At 35.2% G+C, this 19,078-nt stretch overlaps 1 protein-coding gene across 1 annotated transcript in view; it reads left to right on the top strand.

Annotated features, from left to right (window-relative positions):
- Nucleotides 1-10,857, top strand: part of ccbe1 (collagen and calcium binding EGF domains 1) — a 78,488-nt gene extending 67,631 nt beyond the window's left edge. Inside the window, exons 9-11 of the mRNA XM_079834954.1 lie at nt 5,247-5,282; nt 8,266-8,301; nt 10,425-10,857. Coding sequence (XP_079691080.1) covers nt 5,247-5,282; nt 8,266-8,301; nt 10,425-10,685 — 333 coding nt within the window. The 3' untranslated portion in view covers nt 10,686-10,857. The remainder of the gene's footprint in view (nt 1-5,246; nt 5,283-8,265; nt 8,302-10,424) is intronic.
- The last annotated feature ends 8,221 nt before the right edge of the window (nt 10,858-19,078 follow it).

The raw sequence follows: 19,078 nt of genomic DNA, 5'->3' as shown, positions 1-19,078 counted from the left end.
AAATTTGGCACATATCAAGTAAAAACCAAATATATATGGGAAAATATATATATATTCAACTTTTAATCCACAATTGATTAATTAACATTAATGAAACAGCCTACACTCTAAAAAATGCTGGGTTAAAAACAACCCAAGTTGGGTTGAAAATGGACTAACCCAGCAATTGGGTTGTTTTAAGCAAACATTTAACCCAACCGCTGGGTTAAAACAACCCAATTGCTGGGTTAGTCCATTTTCAACCCAACTTGGGTTGTTTTTAACCCAGCATTTTTTAGAGTGTATATATTAAGACCTACTGTAACGCACGGATGTTTTATAATGTTACACATCAGATGTTTTTCCACAACAGTTAACCAAACATTCACATAAGACAAAAAAAAAGATAATGTGAATACTCGCCAAGGCAGATATTTTGAATTACTGTAATTCTGTGTATGTGTGTATATCGGGATCGCGCGCTGTCTGAGGCGTCTTTGTGCACACGTGTCGGATCTGTCAGTCAGCGCGAGTAAGATTGTAAGTACGTTTTTCTTGGACAAAGGAAAGGTACTGCTCCCAGAAAACGTACAAATAAAGATACTTTTAGATTTTTAACTGCTATTTGGGGCATTGGGATGGCTGGAAGAGGGCTTAATGAACTTTGAACCCTAACATCGAAAATTTTCTAAGTGTTTTGCCTGTAGCTCGAAATTATCCCATGCGCATTCCGACTCCTTTTGCCAGCACGGGTCACAAATGTATGAATAATTTAATTATTTTTTTATTTAAATAAAGTAGAGATGTAGCTTTAAGTTTACAAATGTCTAGCTCAATAAAGCAGCAGATTTTCAGCTCTCCAGATCATGCTATCATGCTTAGCTGGGTCACCTCCGCCTGGGCTAACGTTTGAACACGTGTCCCCTAAACCCCCTGACCTTCAGCTGGCCGACCTCTGACTCTCTGAAGGGGGGCGTCTTTGCAGGTGGGGTGGAAACTAGGACGGGTAACAGGAATCACTTTCATCCTTTTTTTAAATGCCTTTTATTTGTTCTTGTCTGTCCTCCTTTATCATATTTTTTCCCCCATCCTTTTAGATGGTTGGTTGATATATTTCTGGCCAAAAACGCTGGTTGTGTGCCAAGCCTTTCGTAGTTTCGTAGTACATTTTTCAATATGCCAAAACACAACATACATCCTACCTCTGGATGTTGACAAATGATAATGGCAATAACAGAGAAAAGGCTGACTGCGTTACTGCACATGAGTTGCTTTCTTTGGCCCATGTGCTTCTCGAGGCTGACTGTTAACCCGTCCGATAGAGTCGACCTTTTGCTTTTAATGCATTGGACCGCATCACTGAAGCACGAGTCGTCAATGAAGAAAAATACTGCTGAAGTTGTGTCATAATTTATGAATCCTGGATGTAGAAACATGAGCCCTTCAATGCTCTGGAGTCGTAGCTCGTAACAGGAATTTATTTTGAGTGTTTAAAGTTTCTTTTTTTTAATTTGATGAATGAGAAGTAATACAGTTTGGAACAGTGTACTTAGAAAACGCTGTTTAAGGAGCTGCCGCCAGTTGCGTCGGTGGGATCGTGTTGTGTGTTGCATGTGCAAAAAATACAAGTCCGAGACGCTACATGTGTAGTCATGGGACTCCCCTGTCTGTCACAACCTCTCCATCCCTGAACGCATGTATTCTGTGTCTTTACTAAAGGACTGTTGACGTTGCCGCTGGCCTAGAACCAGCTCTCTCTAATCACCCGCATAAAGACACAGAATCCAGTTCGGTATTTTTAGATCAATGAATCATGTTTTCCATTCTGGTAAAAATGTGTCTCAGATCTGCCCTAGAGATCTGGACAAGCATGATTTGATGTGTGAAAATATTTGAGAGTTGAATGAACAGGACCATCAAATCTATAATTTGGTGAATCTAAACATGTATTTCTTGGTTTGCAGAGAGTCCTTACTTTGGCCTTTAGCTGTCATATGGGTTTGTTGAGATACAAAGCTATCTTATGAAGACTTGAACCTTTTAACTTTTTTATGAAGACTGAAATTTTAAACATGAACACTCGATTGTTGGTTTGTTTGTTTTTATTAAAGGACAGTTCTAATAGAATTTATTCTAATAGTAGTATTTTTACAGCATGGTAAAGACTATTAACAAAAACATGCCATTTAATGTTAATCAAACAACAAAAGAACGCGAGCTAATCATTCTCTGCTCTTCTTTAGTAACTTGAAGAATCAATGTATATGTAATTTATACGGTGAAGACTGTGCAGAGTTTTATTTTACATTTAATTACTTTATTCAATTTCTGTATAGGCTATAGGCTGAATTGTTTATTTCATTTGTATATTTTTTTCTATTGTATTTTTTTATTGTTTGCCATTTTATTTTTTATGGTATTACTGACTGTTTCAACTCACTGTTGTGGGTTGACAGTAAACCTATCTGAAAGAACAGATTAAAGGGTTAGGGGTTATTTTGAGGTTTTTATAAACGAATTGACAGGTGCCCCCTTACAAAGTTTTGCTTGGGGCCCTCAGAAGTCTACACGGTGCTACTTTTCCATTGTTTTTCTATGTGAACGCGCTAGATCAGGGGTCAGCAAGTAAGTTTGGCATCAGGCCAAAAAACTATTTTGCCACCAAATGGCAGCCCAAAACATAGTCAAAGGATAATTTAAGAAATTAATTGATGAAAAATGCATTTCCATATTGTGAATAATAAATGTGTATCACTTTCTTTAATTAGCTTGTTACACAATGGAGCCTAGCTTATTGTAATAATTATTTGACGTAGCCTACTTTTACACTAAGACGTGATCGTGAGTAACTTGCTGTCATGACAGATTTTTTACAGAACCAGCCACTATCAAAATGGCGCGGGCCAGATATTATTGCTGGTGGGCCAGTTTTGGCCGTCTGTTGCCGACTACTGCACTATGGATGTGTTTTACCGCTGCGATCACATTTCACGCATGCCTAGGGATGGGTACCGAAACCCAGTATTAAATGAGCCCCTAGCTCTGAAGCTATCAGTTCTGCTGTCGGTACTGGAGAAATGGAGAAAATACACTTACTATTTATTATTGATATATAGACGTTATTCTGCAAATTCTATATCTGCCAGCCTTTTCTATATGAGATAATATTAAAATATTTTTCTGTGATGCATTTTTGCTATTCGCAATTCGAGAGAGCGAGAAAGAGAGATCTACAGCGAGTAACGTTACAACAGGACAATCCCCGTTTAATGAGTGACAATGGCCAAGAGAACAAAACAAAAGTTTAGTCTGGTTACACTTTACGGCTGTGATATAATTTTTTTTTTTTTTTTTTTTTTTCGAGGATTACTTCCAAGGATTATAAAAAGATGATATGAGGTAAAACTATTATAAGCCGTGTTCTGTCGAGCGCAACTTCCTTCCCTTCACAGCAGCCTTTTCTCCCTAAACTTAACGTCAGAATCAGTGTTTGTTGTAAAAGGCAGTGTATACTTAAATGCAGAATGTGTTTGGTGATAAAAAGAGCTATTAAATGCACAATAATCCACGGAAGAGACGCTGTTTCCCACTTCAAGGCGGCTTGTGTGTGTGCACGCACGAGCTGTGTGCGCGTCTATCAAATACACAACAAATAAAATATGTCAAAATGACCGGATTGGAGAGTAGTCACTTAAACACAGTTTATGTCTTAAGTGGGCGTAAATAGTTTGGAGAAATGGGAGAGTATGATATTATTAGATCTGCATTCGGTCTTAAAGGGGTAGCGTCTAATAAACCTGCTGACGATTGAGCCATTAATGTGAATCAAACATGGGGCAAAGAGAAAATATGCACAGCTCTTGAATTAATAACTTTAGCTTTAATAAGCATTAATCTATCAATTATACAATGAAAACTATGGAGCGTTAGTACAGCGTCCCTGAAGGCCAAACAAAGGTGATTTGACTCCGGGATGAAAATAACAGCATCTGAACGACATGGCGACAAACGCAACCGAACCGAACCGAACGCAACACTTCCTCTTCTCCACGAGGGAGCAACAAGACCACGCCCCCTTTTTCGCGTATTCTTGTGGGCGGAGGTTAGTCAACAAACTGTTCTACTGACGTAATTAAAGCAGGATGTACCAGGATGTATTCCAAACCGGCCGTTTGCTGTAGGCTTTGAAAGGGAACTTCTGTTAAATAAAATATCTCGCTTGGCATTGAACTTTGAGCTTTATAATTTTACAGGTATTATTTATGCTCTAACAGCAACATTACACACTAACTTAAGTTTGAAAAATGGGATCACGAAGAACAGGACCTTAAAAGGTTCTGGCCACTTTATGGCAAAAAAAAAAAAAAACACTATAACCAGTAGGTGGTGGCATAGGAGCACTTATTTGACTTATTAGACAGTTCCAAAAATAAAATAAAAAAGTAGGAAGTCACAAAGTCTCATGAAAAACTAAAACTTTTCTTCAAATTGTGACTGGATTACACAGAAAACAAGTAAAGAGTGTTCCTTTTAGTTCAGTATGATACTATAGAAGAACAATAGTACATTTAATAAGAGTGGAATATTACAATTTTCCTTATAAAAAAGGTTTGTACACATTACTGTTGTAAATAAAAGTAAAACAAATTTCTGCATAACAATTCAAGCTCAGTGCTTCACTGTTAAATTTTCCAATAAACAAACATGTACTATTATTAGTAACTGCACTTATTAACAAAACAATGGAAAACAATAGTCATTTTATGATTAAATTAACCTTATGATAAATTTTCCTCCAGCACCTGATTTGGTGGCGCTGGAGGAAAATGTATCACTGTCACTGCTCTCAAATGTTAGTCTGGAGCCCTGTATTATCAAAGTATTTATTTGTAATACAGTGGACATTAGTAGATTTGGTTAGCATGTTGATTTACGGTGTGCGCCCCTAAATTTTCTGGTAGTGCCCCTAAAATTTTCAGTTGGGGCCACTGTGCTCCTAGTGGAAAAAGTTTGTCTGGAGCCCTGAGAGGCCAATCAGCTTGTGCCATGCGGTAATGATGTGATTGCTTGCAGATAATATGCAAGTAAAGGACAGATATTTCAATCATGACAACTTTGCCATGTTAATATATTTGGTCATGCCAGACTATATCTGCTACTCCCTTATACATTCAAAAATTCAAACTATATGCTGTTTGAAAAAATATATTTTTATAGAAATGTGTGGTTGTGTGTTTAATCAAAATGTTTTTTGTGTATGTGTGTAGGGTCCTCCCGGGGCTCCAGGGAGAGATGGCATGAAGGTACGGTATGTTTTCTATCTATCTTTATCTCTGTCCACCACTTTTCAAAGCCATAACCAAGGGCTATTTTTCATGTGCGGAATGCAAATATTTGGAAAAACAGGATAAATATGCTTAAGATCAATGGTGACCAATCACTAATGAAATAAACTCTTGGGTCGATAACAAAAGACCAAAATGTTCAAAAATGACATCATAGATGGCGTGACGAATTAGATATTTCAGAATGTCAAAACACGGTTATTACGGTCTTGAAATGGCAAATATGATTAGTCAAAATATTGAGTATAATTACACTGAGGGATTTCACAATACTCCACAGATAATCATGGTATATAAAAGCTTTTCTATCTTATTTATATAATCATATTTATCATATTGTGTACTATTATATAGCTGTCAAAGTTATAACCACAGATATATTAAAGGTTCATGCCAGCACATCTAAATCAAGTGTAGTACAATACTGCCATTTACTCTCAAATCTGACCGTTACATATGATCTGCTAGCTCATGGTCTGCAAACAATATTAAAAACAAGCACAATTGTTAAATCAGTTTTGCCAACTATTATATCAAATTATGGAACTAAATTACAAGGTGGTTCATGTTACAGTATAATTGAGGTAGGTCATTTAAAGCCATCAATGCTTGGATGGAGACAAATAGACAAACTCTGCATTACAATACACTGAAAATAACTCCAAATTAAATCAGAAACGGTTTAATTCTCTACAGGTACATAAATACATGAGCAAATGCTTGTTCAAAACATTGCAAGTACACTTCCGTTGTACATATGTAATGTGCATTTTTGCGTTACTGTGAAAAAGTTGCCTTCAAATGTCTGTGCCATTTAAACCGGATGCTATTATTCAGGTAGCTAGCTATAAATATGTCGACAGTTTAAGTAACTTTAACCAGATTGATTGTCCCGCCATGACTGTAATTGATCTACAAGAGAAAAATCTGATTTTAGAAGTAAACACTGCACTGCCTTTAAGGTAACACTGGTTCTGCACAATGTCCCATTCGCATTATGAATTGCAGGGTTTTTTATGTTTTTGAAAGAAGATTCTTTAACCCCTTAAAGGATTAGTTCACTTTCAAATAAACTTTTGCTTATAATTTACTCACCCCCTTGTCATCCAAGATATCCGTGTCTTTCTGTCTTCAGTCGAAAAGAAATGAAGATTTTTGATGAAAAGATTTCAGGATATTTCTCCATAAAAGGGAAGTCAATAGACCCCATACGGTTCAAGGTCCAAATGAGAGGTTCAGTACAGCTTCAAAAGGGCTTTAAACCACATCAACCGGTACCAGACGATCAATAAGGGTCTTATCTAGTGAAACGATCGGTCATTTTTTTAAAAATAAATAAAGTAAAACTATAAAACTTAAACTTTATTTATTTAAAAAAAAAATGGCCGATCGTTTCACTAGATAATACCCTTATTGATCGTATTGTACTCTAAATATTTGTACTCTAAAATGACTATAAAATCAAAGCCATGTGTCTCTAACTAAGTTGTGTTCCAAATTTGAAGTTGATATCACAAAAATTGAAGTCGCCATGAGATTTTGTTTAAGCGTAATACCAAAAATAGCCACCGGGTGACACACAATTCGTTTTTTTGACACATTCTCCTGAAATAAATGTCCAAAATGAATATGGAAAATATGGAACCACAAAATATGGAATCTTGAGACTCAGACCTTTCCGATGATATGTGTTTTGTCAAGATTAGAAAAGGTTTTGATTATAAAACAGATCAAATAAATGTTGTAATAAGAAACATGACAACGCACTAGGGGTGGAGGAGGCTGCTAAAATAATTTAAAGTACTATTTCTATGATAATGCAATGTCCAATTTCAAGTTTTCACAGCATGAAATTTGAGTTTGTAAGCTTTCGAATGAGACCTAATTTGATGATTTAGTATCTTGATGATTACTAAAATATGTGATATGAATAAAGGCGATAAAAAAGAGCGGGGTTAAGGCTGGATTCCTAGTAAAAATATAGTAAAAACAGTAATATTGTTTTTCATTATTAAAATTTAAATGTTTCAATGTGGCTTAATATTTTTGGTGGAAACTGTAATACACCACTATTCAAAAGTGTGGGTAAGTAATATTACAAAAATTCAGCAAAGATGCATTAAATTGATCAAAAGTGACAGTACAGACATTTACAATGTTACAAAATATTTCTATTTTAAGTAAATGTTTTGCATCCAAAACATTTTTTCACAAAATATTAAGCAGCACAACATTGATAATAATAAAAACAAGTTTCTTAAGCAGCAAATCAGCATTTATTATAACATATGATATAAACATAAATAATAGTATTTCACAATATACTGTGAGCATAAGAGACTTCTTTCAAAAAGGAGAATTATTCCAAACTTTTGACCGGTAGTTTATATGTAATGTTTCAGGCCTTAGGTGAACTGCTATATAAGCATGCTTTTCCATTTTGTTTGTTTTCGAACATGTGTCTGCGCGGAGAGGTTCAAGGTTGATCAACGTATAGCGTGTGTGTCTAGTGTGTTTTTCTGGTTTTGTATTCACAAATCAAAAACATCTGGGCCGCTTACTACCTCTACGTGAACCTTGACCCTACATAATCCCCACAGAGGGGTCAATATCTTACAACGTCTGTCTGTGTGGTACCTACTGCCATACCTCGCCCCAAATGAGCTATAGACCAACGTCTAATGGTGCGCAGAAACTGTGCTAAGATAACATTTATATACACTCTGATGTTGAATACGTTTGGTTTTATGTACCAGCTAAATTGCATTGTGTAGTGATTCATTTGCTGGCGTTTGAGACGTTTGATTTTGACTAGCGATGGCTTGTTTTCTCACGTGTGATCGTGTTACTGAGAGATAGCGAGCAATAACTGTCCCGTTGGACTTCTCATGGCTTCTTTACTGTAATCCTGCTAACCCAAATATTTGTTTGGTTTCTCCAGGGAGAGAGAGGGGTTCCAGGCCCTTCCGGACCTCCAGTAAGAACTTCTTATCATGGCACTTTCTCTCATGGTTCTTATGTCTGAAATATATTTGTCTGTGTTAGCCTCTCTCACTCTTACCTTTGATCACTTTTCATCTGTCTATCTGTCTGTCTGTCTCTCTCTCTTTCAAAGTACTAAAGCAGACATCCTAGTGTGATTATCCTCAAATCAGGTCCAGAACATTCGTTTTTTCTTGAAAAAAGACCAAAACAAATCTACCTCTTGCAAACTGTGTCATGCCCTCACTAATAGAAATGCATAGTAATAGTAAAAATATTTTGCTATTCTAAAATAATGCTTGCAAAATCACTGTAATAGGAATTATTATACATTCTACATGTATTAATAATTTACTGTCTATCTATCTATCTATCTATCTATCTATCTATCTATCTATCTATCTATCTATCTATCTATCTATCTATCTATCTATCTATCTATCTATCTATCTATCTATCTATCTATCTATCTATCTATCTATCTATCTATCTATCTATCTATCTATTGTTTGTTCTGTCATTCTTTCTTTCTGTCTGTCTGTCTATCTGTCTGTCTGTCTGTCTGTCTGTCTATCTATCTATCGTTTGTTCTGTCTGTCTGTCTGTCTGTCTGTCTGTCTGTCTGTCTGTCTGTCTATCTATCTATCTATCTATCTATCTATCTATCGTTTGTTCTGTCTGTCTGTCTGTCTGTCTGTCTGTCTGTCTGTCTGTCTGTCTGTCTATCTATCTATCTATCTGTCTGTCTGTCTGTCTGTCTGTCTGTCTGTCTGTCTGTCTGTCTGTCTGTCTATCTATCTATCGTTTGTTCTGTCATTCTGTCTGTCTGTCTGTCTGTCTGTCTGTCTATCTATCTATCTATCTATCTATCTATCTATCTATCTATCTATCTATCTATCTATCTATCTATCTATCTATCTATCTATCTATCTATCTATCTATCGTTTGTTCTATCTATCTATCTATCTATCTATCTATCTATCTATCTATCTATCTATCTATCTATCTATCTATCTATCTATCTATCTATCTATCTATCTATCTATCTATCTATCTATCTATCTATCTATCTATCTATCTATCTATCTATCTATCTATCTATCTATCTATCTATCTATCTATCTGTATTTCTATATATCTATCGTTATCTATCTATCGTTTGTTCTGTCGTTATATTTATCTGTCATTTGTTCTGTCATTATTTCTATCTATCGTTTCTGTCGTTCTATCTATCTGTTGTTTGTTCTGTTGTTCTATCTATCTATCTATCGGTTGTTGGATCGTTTTAGCTGTTGTTTGTTCTGTTGTTATATCTGTCTATTGTTTGTTCCTTCGTTCTATCTATCTGTTGTTTCTGTCGTTCTAGCTATCAATCGTTTGTTCTGTCTATCTATCTATCTATCTATCTATCTATCTATCTATCTATCTATCTATCTATCTATCTATCTATCTATCTATCTATCTATCTATCTATCTATCTATCTATCTATCTATCTATCTATCTATCTATCTATCTATCTATCGTTTGTACTGTATTTCTATCTATCGTTTGTTCTGTATTTCTATCTATCGTTTGTTCTTTATTTCTATCTATCCATCATTTGTTTTGTCGTTATATCTATCTATTGTTTGTGCTGTCATTATTTCTATCTATCATTTCTGTCATTGCATCTATTGTTTGTTCTGTCATTCTATCTATCTATCTTTTTTTCTCTATTTCTATCTATCATTTGTTCTGTCATTATATCTCTCTAGAACCCTAGAAACATGCAGCCTATATTGATGGAAGTGTAGACAATTGCAATTTGCTATGGTGCAACATAGGACACTTCCGGAGTGCGCAATGTTTAAAGAAGAATAGAAAATGAAAAGTTTCTATAAATCATCTTCAAATTAATTTTCATTCTTATAATCTGAATCCTGTGTTTTGAAGTGCCCAAGCTCCACAGGAAGGGAGGAACAAATCAATAATTTATATATACAGAAAGACAGACAGTGTGTTGAAAATGTGACTCATCTGTATTTTACATGAGTGCGTTATGCCCATTTCTATTAATCCTCTTAATCCAGCGACGTGGAATTTCATGTGATGAAAATGTGTGTGTTTTGCGTTTTCAGGGCCCGCCAGGATCCTTTGACTTCCTGTTACTCATGATGGCTGACATTCGTAACGACATCGCAGAGTTGCAGAACAAAGTGTTCAGCAGACCGCTGCACTCCTCAGGAGAGGACTTCCCATCTGCCCCAGACAATTGGAGGGATACCCAGGAAAGTCTGGACTTTGGCTCCGGAGAAGACTACAAACCCCAGAGCCCCCCGAAGAGCACCAGAAAGAGGAAATTGCCCCGGACCTTAAACAATCCTGATTGGCCCATTTGAGACTGCCCTGAACAGAACCAGAACTGAAAGAAAGAACTGATTCAAGAGAGAATGAGTAGTGTAAATATCACAGAATGACTGCTATTTAACTGTATACTCGCTGAGAAAAGGCTGAATGTATTTCATCGTATGAAATCTCTATTTTTATAACATAAAGGATGTGCATTTTTGTAATTTGGGCATTTTGAACGTGTCATTTGTCTACCAAATAACGAATTGGTGACACAACCAAGGTTCTTATTTTCCGGGGTCGGATTCACTTAACATTAAGAATAAAATTCTCCTTATCTGCTAATTTCCTAAATAATAATAATAATAATAATAATAATAATAATAATAATAATAATAAAAAGATAAGAAAAATTTGTAGTTACAAAAATATTTATCTAAAAAAAATATTTTTTCTTAAGATTGTTTCAAGATAACACTCAAAAAAGATTAAAATTGACAAATATTTATATATATATATATATATATATATATATATATATATATATATATATATATATATATATATATATATATATATATATATATATATATATATATATATATAATATATAATATATAATATATATATATATAAATATCGTTTTAAGTTATTTCAAACTTAAATCTGAAAAGGTATGATGTTTAATTTATTGGATTGTTTCAAAAGCATTGTAAAACTATAAAACATGCAATACACAACTGTTCAAAAGTTTAGGGCCAGTAAGTTTTGGGCCAATATTATTTGAAAGAAATTAATACTTTTATTCAGCAAAGACACATTCAAATGGTCAAAAGTGATCGTAAAAAAATAAATGCTATATTTTTCTATTCTTTATAGAATCCTGAAATATATTACTGTTTCCAAAAATATTGCTGTTTTCAAAATTAATAATACTAATCAGCATATTAGAATGATTTCTGAAGGATCATGTGACACTGAAGACTGGAGTAATGATGCTGAGAATCCAGCTTTGATCACAGGACTAAATTACATTTTAATATTGAAAAGAGTTATTTTAAATTGCAATACTATTTCACAATATTACTGTCTTTGCTGATATCTTAATCAAATAAATCCAGCCTTGGTGAGCATTCTTTCAAAAACATAAAAAAAATCTTACTGAGCCCAAACTTTTGAATGGTAGTGTATATAATACAAAATACATATACTATAATTATGTTTACTTGACCAAATTTGCGTGTGTATGCACGCATCATTAACCCTTGTTATCATCATAATAGCAGCACCACACACATTGTGGAAATTTGTTTAGCTTCTATGAAAATGGGCAATGAAAACAAACTCTGTCTACACACACTACAAACTGAGTCCAATTTAGATGTTTCTTTGAGTTTACTCTTATTAGTCACACTTGAAATCCAGGCCAACAAATCAGCATTATGAAAACAGACGCTTATTTCACACACATTATTCAGCAATAATGGAGGCCAATCAGTGCGAGTTTCATTTTGAGATTTTGCAGTGGGGCCAACAGCTCTGTTTTTCTCTGTCATCCTCACCTTTAAAACACTTTGCCGTCTTTCTCAACTCTCTCCTTGTATTTCCCCTTACAGTTCATGAAGCGGATCACAGCTATGGAACGCCATTGTCGTTTGACCTTCATGTACACTCATTTATCTCTAAGGAAAACAAGATCATGGCTGGCTGCTTCTGCATCTTCTGTAGGTTCTGTTTTCCATAGGTGTTGACATGACTAAGGAACTCTGGGACAGGCTGTCTGTAAACACTCTGAGGGCCTTATAAAACTGGAACACGAGGTAAAATAAAAGTGGTCCTTATACCGATCCCTGTGGAATACCAGTGAGTAGTTGGTGCCTGTCAACTTGACCTTCCGTTTCCAGTCTGACAAATTAATCGGAGGTAATATCTGCCATGATCTCTTTTTTGACTTCTAAGTTAAGGCATTTTAATACAAAATTAAAGGTGCTGTATGTAAGTTTATGACTGTATTAAAAGATAAAAATACCAAAATATGTTTGCAGGTAGTTCACATACTTGTTTCTCAGAAAAACAATGCTAAAGCCAGTTATTCTACTTTGAAATGTGCGCTCCATGTCGGAATGTCTGTTTTAGTTTTGGTCTGTGCTGCGCCGTCGCTCCCACCATGAGCATCACGCGCTGCGCGTAGGGCACCAAGTGCTGAGGGGGCACCACAAGAAGACCCATTATCCTCCAAACTGGCAACCCGCATGAGCTTCGAGTCTGAGGAGGAGGGGGCGGGGCAAACCATATTTTGAATTTGGACTGCAGTACCCAATTCAACCACTAGCTGTCAAACTTACATAAAGCACCTTTAAATGACATTATAAATTATTATAGTATAATTAATTATACTTATTGTTCTCATTACATTACCTTTCAAAAGTTTGGAGTCACAAAAAAGTATCTTATGCTCACCAATTTTACATTTGTTTGATCATAAATACAGGAAGAAAAAAAACATTTAAAATAACTGTTTTCTGTTTTTTGTTTTTTTATGTACTTTATCCCTGTGATGGCACAACCCTTCAGACATTTTTATATGTTGATTTGCTGCTCAAAAAACATGTATTGTTATTATCGATTGAAAACAATGCGGTTAAGTGGATGTAGAAGGTCAAGCCAAGCACAATGCACTGTGGGATACATTATTCAATGCAGTGTGCTCTGTTGCATACTGTACATTTTGGTTGGATGCTATTTCAAAGATTATCCCTGTCTCTAAATGTCAAATCTGTGTCCTATAGTTTGAGGTAGCAGTACTAATTCAGTGGTCAATTCTGCCATTTGAAGCTTGTAAAATCGTTTCTAAACATGCTTGACTGATCTCTTACCCACATTCCCACAGTCGGGCACCCGTCTGATTCTAACACTTTTTCCTCTCCACATTTCATGGTTAAATTGTTCTGATCCCGGTGAGAGCTGCTTAGTAATGGCCCGTGAAGGGAAGCTGTCTGAAGTAACCAGCCAACAACTGCGGCCGGTTCACCCTGTAGGCCAGTTATACAGACTTCATCAAAACATCGTTTCCAATAAGAAAAGAACAACTTAGGCTGTGAGTACTATGTGAAGGAAAAGACAATATTTTGATTTGACCAAGTGAAAAGATTATTATGAAAGTTTGGAGATGGCTAGTTTAAGTTTGCATTACCTTTTATTAAAGAATGACGTATCACAAGAATTAGATGTGTGTTTTTATGGTACTCGATCTCCTTTGCAAATTGTGAATAAAAAAAATAGCTCCACATTACAGTTTAATTGCAAGGGGAAAAAAGTTGAGAAATTCACATCAGCAAAACCCCAAGTGTCAGTTTAAATAATCCACACCGGATTATATAAACACTGGAAAAGTGTTAATTTCCATTTCATCTTATAGTATATTTACAGTTTTCATAATTTATGATGTATGTATGTAACATGAGGACCTTTTATTCCTTTGAGACATTTTACACACATTTATTTGAAATATTTTAATTATATATATATATATGTGTGTGTGTGTGTATATATGTATATGTATATATGTAGGCCTATACACTCTCATCAGTCATCAATGTATAAATTCTCAGCCTGGAAGTTTATTTTATTATTTTCCACTAGATGGCAGCAGTGGTGCTGAATGCTATGAGGTGGGTGTTTTCCACAAGATGGCAGCAACAACACACAAACTCCAGACTTTGTCCCGTCGTGTGGTAAAGCAAATAGCAACCCTTTAAATGAATATTGGTGAAAAGTTATTATACTAATTTGTTGTGACACACTTCATAAGCGTGAACAGGTCACTGAATGCCATTATTCTTCGTGTCTTAATTTCCCGCGCCCTAATGAGATAATCAGATGGAGCGCGTGGTAATCACAAAATGCCTTTTGTAAACTCTTCACTCAATCAATTAAATCTAATAAATGTCCTGACATTTTTGTATTGTAAATAGACAATAGCGACAGCTTAATTTAACGTTTATTTCCTTTCATGCCACTTTTCCAAACATAGGCTATTCAGTCAGCCTGATCTTTATTTTCCTTGATTTGCTTAGGCTTAGACCTACAAAAAATAAGCCACAGGCAAGAAGCAACTGCTGAAGAACTATAAAATAAACAAAATAACTGCTGTTATTTTGATATTTTAGAGCTGGTGGTTACTTTGGATGGAGATGTAGGCCTAGCTGACATGAACTCCCCCTTTCCATCTTAACCTGTTCACAATTGTTATTTGGCACAACGAAGTTCATTCATGACTGTGTTGGCATGCTTTCCGAGGTGGCACAATCCCCAAAAATCAATCATGTTCAGATCTGGTCCCAATTATCTCTTCTCAAAAGCCTGACACCCTTTCCATGTCTCTCTTTTGAAAGGCTTTGCGCCCCAGTTCCCCAGGCTGTAATTAAAGTCCATCCCTGTTTAGATCAGTTTCCACTGAAGTAAATATCCCAGTAATGCAGGTTTAAAAATGCTGAACTATAAGGTGGTTTGCTGGTCCTAGCTGGTTTAAGCTGGTGGTCTCCCAGCCTGAATGAGCTGGTATTTACTATTTATCTACAAGGCCTACTGTTCAAAAAGTTTGGGTTCAGTCATTTTATTTTTCTGACTAAATTAATCTTTTTATTCAGCAAGGATGCATTAAATTGATCAATGTGACAGTAAAGACTTTTACATTGGTAGAAATTATTAATATTTCAAATATAAAAGTTATTTTATATTTATCAAAGAATCCTGGAAGAAAATGTAGCCTATCACAATTTACACTAAAATATTAGGCAGCACAACTATTTTAAACAGTGAAGACTGGGGTAATGATGCTGAAAATTCAGCTTTGCCGTCACAGAAATAAAATGTACTCAAATAGAAAACAGCTATTTAAAATTGTAATAATCGTTTCATAATACGTTTTATCAAATAAATACAGCCTAGATGAACATAAGTTCAACTTCCCGTGTGACAACTAACCCCAATCTCCCTTAAAAATACAATTTTATTACCATCTAATAATATAATTGAAACATGGCAGTGGATCTTTTTCCATTTTAAACAAAAAATCCCAGTTTAAAGGGATAGTTTACACAAAAAGTAACCTTTAATTACCCATGAGCTGTTGAATTTCATAACACAGAGAGAGAGAAAGAGAGACGTTTTCCAATTAAAGTATACATTTTTTGAGTTCTGCAGAGGACAGTAAGTCATACAGGTTTATGACGTGAGAAATGTAATTTTTGGGTGGACTGTCCCTGTACGAATTGGAAATGTTGTGTTTATAAAGTTATTAATGAAAGTTTATCTCTTGCCCAAAAAGTACATTTTGAGCCAGTGACATTTAACACACCAGCATTGTTAAGCAAAAAAAGAAGAGCTGCGTGAAGCAAACACAGTCTTAAGATTAGAGAAAGAGGGGCTGGGGCGGGGAGGAGGTGAACAGGACATTATTCTGGCAGAAATATTCCCCGAAATCCCATCTGGAAGTAATTAATGGACAGTGTACAAGAGCCAGTCTTAAAAGATTTCAAATATTCGCTGAAGTGCCCCCTTGTTCCTAATTATATCTCACTGGCTGCCTTCCTCATTATTTAGAACTGCCCACTATGAAGGAAAAAACACAAGTGAAAGTGAATGCGGCCCCTCCCCGGGGCCCCCCGCCCGGGCCCCGTTCAAACAGCATCAAGCTAATGCTTAATGGCAGATCCTGAATGAGTCACTGTGCTAGAATAAAAGTCATTAATGAGGTAATTTTATTAACGGCGCTTGCTTGCCTGGCCTCGGTTTGGAAGAACGGGAGGGGAAAACTTCAGCACCGACGACGGAGGAAATTAGGGTTTCACTCCTCACTAATTAATGCCTTTAAGAGATTAAATGCAAGCACCAAATTAACTGCCCCAAAAAACCTTCATTGAGGGGAAGAAATACATTGTTGCCCTCCCATGTAATTACAGGACAGTGCAAATTCAATTTTAATGAGGCGAAAGCCACTCCTTCAGCTCATTTTTTTCCCCCTCTTCTTTCTACCCCCTCTTCACTCGACAGAAAGAAAGAGAGTGCTAGTGAAAGCTTGCTCTTGTTGAGGCCTAAGTTAAAGGAAGCACCGGGAGGACAAAGGCCGATTGTGTGCAAGCCGAACGCTTTAGAAGCCGTAAACAGGTATAGGGTCTGAATAGCCCTCCTTCTGAGACTCCTGGGAGGCCTGGCTTCCCATCTCGACAACACTGGGCTCTCACAGAGGTAGAGGAGGAGAAACAAGGTGAGGAGGGTACGTTGGGTAAGGAGCCTGTGCTGGGCCGCTCTCGGCGAGTTATCTTTATACAGGTTTTGTCTCTTCTAATTGGAGCTGATGGGTGACTAATTGGTAGCTTTTTTGCAAAGCGCACTACTTAAACCACAGCGGGCCGAGGGAGACTGCATGAGCGGAGTTAATGAGAGGTTTTACACAAATAAAGGTCTTAAACTAGGCCCTCCATCTCTGCGAGGGGGGCCGCAGAGGAAAGTTGAGGATATCCTTTTGTCGTAAATTTCTCTTCTTCTTCTTTTTTTTTTCTTCTTCTTCCGTGCAGGTATCTGAAAAGGGGGGACATTCAAAGGTGGAGGAGATGGCGAGCACTTGTGAGGATAAAGGAATCCATTCGATATTGTTTGGAACCTTTCGTTTTCGTGTGTCGGTAAATAAGAGCGGGGCACGGCCTCTCCGGTGAATGCTCTTTAGTTTGGACAGATAATGAGAGAGCACTCCACACACACACACACACACACACAGACACACACGGCCGTGTTGAGCCACTTTAAGGTAATGTTTGAGTGCTCAAAACACCACACACAAAGGGCACTATTGCTTTATGTAGACACACACTCTCAAACACACTCGCACATAAAATAGGTGCCACAAGACATCGAAGAAGTATAACACTTCATTTTATTGGTACATATTTTGGAATACTTAAAAAATTTATATATTTTATGTTTATTGTGTACGTACCCTATATATTCACATACATACATAAATACATACATATATGTGTGTGTGTGCTGACTACTGACTAATTTTTAATTATAAATATATATCTATTTTTAAAAAAAAGGTTGTATATTTATATATATATATATATATATATATATACATACATTATAAAACATTAAATATTATATAGTAAATATATTTATATATAATAATATAAAATATACTATAGTAAAATGATATTATACATTAAATATAATATTATTGCCATACATATAACAATTGTAGATCAATGTCTTAATTTAATTGCCACTTATTTTAGTTTTGTTTTTTATTTATTTGTTTGTTTTATTTATATTGAATTTTTCATCCGATTTTATATATATAGTAAATATTATATAAAATATTATAGGCCTATATAATATTATATACAATATTTATATAAAATTATATAAAATTATATGAGACCATAAAATATACTATTTATTGTTATATATAGTATATATGAGAATTGAGAATATATATACATATACAAAATTAACATCCAAAATAAAAGTTTGTGTTTACATAATATATGTGTGTGTACTGTGCATAATTATGATGTATATTTAAATACACACACACATGCATGTATATATTTAAGAAAAATATTAGATTTTTATCAACAAAAAAAAATTATATATAAATATATATATATATATATACAGTATATACATCCAAATATTTCTTAAATATATACATTTATGTGTGTGTATTTATATATACATAATAATTATACACAGTACACACACATATATTATGTAAACACAAATCACGTTACAGTTTTCACTAAATACATTAAATGTGTATTATTTTATTTTTATCAGATATATATACACAGTAATATTATACCATACAATATACAATTTATTGTTTATATATATGACAATAGTATATAATACTTCAAAAACATAATCCACAGAGATTTCACAAACTGTACAAAACTATTTATTTTATTAAATGTTCATTCACCAGGTTAACACACTCAAATAAGTCACCAGCAAACGTCCCTGATATCAGTCTATTCATTACTTGATCTACACCATAAGCTTGACGCCCAAAAGAGGTCAAATCTTTATGCCGGGTCTATACGGTAATGAATAGGCCATCTAGGGCTGAAGTGGTCACCATAGTGATTTAAACTCCCTGCAGGTGAAAGATAATAACATGCTACATGCTGCTTTTCTTCCATGCGGCTGTTATTTACTTAGGTTTTGTTGTGGAAATACGTGTTGTTTTTTGTGTGTTTGCATTAGTTTGTGAATTCAATGCGAAAAACACACTGAATACAGAAAAGGGAACCCAGCTGAGAGGTGAGAAGCCATGCTCAGCTGCGCTGTGTCCCTTATGACCTGAAAAGACCTATTTATACTGCACAAAGAATGCATACAATGAGCCCTATTAGGAGACACTCTCTGCCATAATTCA

Source organism: Gobio gobio (assembly GCF_949357685.1).
Source record: "Gobio gobio genome assembly, chromosome: 14".
Lineage (NCBI taxonomy): Eukaryota > Metazoa > Chordata > Actinopteri > Cypriniformes > Gobionidae > Gobio > Gobio gobio.
This window is presented reverse-complemented; position numbering and strand designations above follow the sequence as displayed.